General features: G+C 59.2%; 1 protein-coding gene across 1 annotated transcript in view; it reads left to right on the top strand.

Annotated features, from left to right (window-relative positions):
• LOC107108393 (host cell factor 1-like) overlaps positions 1–3,549 on the top strand; it is a 47,989-nt gene that overhangs the window by 34,494 nt on the left and 9,946 nt on the right. Inside the window, 2 exon segments of the mRNA XM_015408823.1 lie at positions 1,202–1,736; positions 2,767–3,135. Of these exon segments, the coding sequence (XP_015264309.1) occupies positions 1,202–1,736; positions 2,767–3,135 (904 nt within the window).

The raw sequence follows: 3,549 nt of genomic DNA, 5'->3' as shown, positions 1-3,549 counted from the left end.
GGGTGGGTGAGGGGCTGCTTTTGGCTGCAAGGAACACCCCTGCTGAGCAGAGGGTTTATCCAAGGTTCACAAGCAGGTCGAACTGCAGCACACTTTTCAGTCCCCGCCCCCCAGATTAACCCAAAGAAAAGAGGAGTCTGGGAGCTTGAGCCCTTGCGCCTTCCCGTATGTATAGATTTTTAAACCACCTCACAGCCTAACCTACCTCACAGGGTTGTTGTGAGGATAAAACGGAGGAGAATGGTTTTAAGTTGCCTTGGGTCCCCGCTGGGAAGGAAGGCGGGATACAAGTGAAGTAAATAAATCAAGAGACTTCTCTCCCTAACGAGTTATTGACGTCCCCCTAAAAGATATTCTGCAGGCCTCCCCCACTGGCTTTCATTAGCATTCTTTCCTACCCCCAAGGGAGGCGGCATTCCAAAAAACCGGGAAGAGCATAGGCAGGGGAGCCCAGCCCTTTTTTTGCCTTGATGCCGAAAGCAGTACGTGTCTGAGAACCAGCTGGTGGGGGTGAGCGATGGGGTCGCTGCCTCTGTCTTGCTCTGTGTGCAGATTTCCCAAAAGTGTCTGACACTACAGGTTGAAAGTCCTAATGGATTTATTTATTTATACCCCCCTTTTCTCCCCAATGCGGACCCAAGGCATCCTTTACATCCTTCTCCCCTTGCAGTTTGGTGTCGTGGTCAGGAGCGAGGGCTTTAATCTGGGAGAACCGGGTTTGATTCCCCACTCCTTCACATGCAACTGCTGGTGTGCCCTTGGGTCAGTCACAAGTTCATTCAGAGCTGTTCTCTCAAGGGCAGTTCTCACGAGAGCTCTCTCTCAGCCCCACCTACCCCTCACAGGGTGTCTGTTGTGGGGAGGGAAAGGAGTTTGTGAGCCGCTCTGAGACTCCTTCGGGTAGTGAAGGGCGGGGTATAAATCCAATCTCCTCTCTTCTTCTCCTTTCTTCTCTAGTTTAGCCTCCCAACAGCCTTGTGAGGTAGTTTAGGCTAAGAGAGCGTGACTGACCCAAGTTCGTCCATCGAGCTTCCGGGGCACAAGTAGGGATTCGAACCTGGGTCTCCCAGATACTGGTCCGACACTCTTAAGCACTACACCGCCCTGTCTCTCATGGCATGCCTCTCCTGTCCCCCATCCTTCCGCTGCCAGGTCTAGCCTTCCCGCCTCCCGGGCTTCTAATCCCGCCTTCTCGTTGCAGAGCATCTCCTCCCTGGCCGACGCCCCCACCGAGGAGGCGGCCCCCCCCGCCGAGACTCTGGCTGCCACCAGCACGGAGGCTCTTCCGGGAGCTGCGGAGCCCCTGCGGCCCTCGGCGGAGGCGCAGGTAGCAGCCCCTGATCTGCAGGAGCCGGCCCCGGCCGCCACGCCGGCAGCCGCACCGCCCACGGAAGGCCCCCCAGCTGAAGCGGTTCCCCAGCCGGAGCTCCCAGCTCCCGTGGAAGAGGCGCCGCCTCCGCCCCCGGCCGCCCCTGCCCAGGAGCCCGTGGCCATGGTGGTGCTGCCACAGACCACCTCCGTGGCCCCCCCACCGTCCGAGGTGGAGCCGCTGGCGCTGCCCCAGGAGCTGATGGCGGAGAGTCAGGCCGGCACGACGCTGATGGTGACGGGCCTGACGCCCGAGGAGCTGGCGGTGACGGCTGCTGCGGAAGCCGCCGCCCAGGCGGCCGCCACGGAAGAGGCCCAAGCCCTGGCTATCCAGGCTGTCCTGCAGGCCGCCCAGCAGGCCGTGATGGGTGAGCGACCGACTTCTTCCCCTTTGCCTTTTCTGCCAGCGCCGGCACGCTGCGTGCCTCTTTGTGAGCCTCCTGTCTCCTCCTCCTCCGGCTTGATGTCCGCTCTTTGTGTCTTATTCCAAACACCCGTTAGCTGCTTTTCGACCTTGTGAAACTCGGGGTTTAAAATCTCCAATTAGGACTGCTGATACATAAGAACTAAAACCAGTCACGTGCAGTCCTAAATAAAACTGTCTTCAATGGCTTCCTGAAGACTGAAAGTGAGGGAGCCGGGTGCACCTACTTTGGGGGGAGGTTGTTCCATAACCGTGGGGCTCCTCTGGTGTGTCCGCCAGGGGAGCTTCTTTGATTGGACAGTCAGGAGGGCTTCTCCCTGTGATCTTAATCCCCGGGCAGGAGCATTTAGGAGATGACGGTCCTTCAGATACCTCGGTCCCAAGCCACGTAGGGCTTCCAAGGACAAAACCAACACTGAATGGGGCTCAGGAGTAGATTGGTAGCCAGCAGTGCTTCCTCTAAGCTGTGGAGTCTTGTGAAGAAAGATTCTGCTTTGTGAGCTCCTGGCATTCAAGTTGCGAGCGAGCGATTTGGCTGCTGCATAAGTTAGTCTGCTCGGGGGCCACCCTTCCTGAGCTGAGACAGAAATGGGTGAGCCGGGGGCTAAAGAACTGTGAGCTAGCTCACACTAACTCAGCTTAGAGGGAACACTGGTAGCCAGTGAAAATGCTGTGATTCCAGGGCTACATCGGGGTCACGTACACCCAGTAGCTGGCCCCCCGCCTGTTTCCACCTGCCTTCTAAAGATCAGAAGCTGGGGGAGGGATCAGGTTCACCTCCCTGGGCAGGTTGTTCCCGAATGACGGGGCCACCACCGAAAAGGTCCTTTCTCACGTCCCCACCAGATGGGCGTCTTTGATTGGTGGGAAAGATCAGGACGGCCTCTCCCTGCGGTCTCAATCCCCGGGCACGAATGTCTTCCCCGCCAGTCCCCAGTTTTGCTCTTCTCACGGCCTCCCGTCATCTCTTGCAGGCTCCGGAGAGGCCATGGACACCTCGGAGGCGGCGACGGCGCAGGCCGAAATGGGCCACTTGGGCTCGGAGGGCCACGAGAGCCAGCCCACGGCCATCCCCATCGTCCTCACCCAGCAAGAACTGGCCGCCCTCGTGCAGCAGCAGCAGCAGCTCCAAGAGGCTCAGGCAGCAGCAGCAGCCGCCGCCGCCGCTGCCGCCGCCACCCAGCAACACCCACCTCAGCACCCGCTGCCCTCCCACTTGCCGACGGAAGCGCTGGCCCCCGCCGACAGCCTCAACGACCCGGCCAGCGAGAGCAACGGCCTGAACGAGCTGGCCAGCGCCGTCACCAGTACGGTCGGTCTGCTACCCCCCACGCCCACGGAGAGTAAGCGACGGGGCCGGTCGCGGAGGGGAGTGGGGCGGGCTCTCGGGTGCACGCACCAGACGTCATGTGCAGATATGGGTCCGTCACGGCTCAGGCGGGGTGTCCCCTGGCGCTGCCACCACTCTGGTCTTAGGATCCCTCGAGAAGGCCCAGAGCACCCTCCCAAGACCTTCAGACCTCCCTTGTTTGGCCGAAACAAGCGTGAGGACCAGGCAGAATAAACAACGAGGAAAAGGTTTATTTTTACAGGAGGTCAACCCAATATGGGGAAACAAACAAGGTGCAAGAACAAAATCAGTAAGGGGGTGAAACGAAAAGAAGCCAAATGCCCTAACGCGTCTAAACTTACCGTCCCTAGCTCACTGTCTCAAGTGGGCCTCAGTCTGCTCCCCCGTCCTCTCAGGATAATAATAA

The sequence above is a fragment of the Gekko japonicus genome, unplaced genomic scaffold (assembly GCF_001447785.1).
Source record: "Gekko japonicus isolate JY-2015 unplaced genomic scaffold, Gekko_japonicus_V1.1 scaffold3642, whole genome shotgun sequence".
In the NCBI taxonomy this organism is placed as follows: domain Eukaryota; kingdom Metazoa; phylum Chordata; class Lepidosauria; order Squamata; family Gekkonidae; genus Gekko; species Gekko japonicus.
The sequence above is the reverse complement of the archived record's forward strand: the minus strand, read 5'-3'. Positions and strand labels throughout refer to the sequence as shown.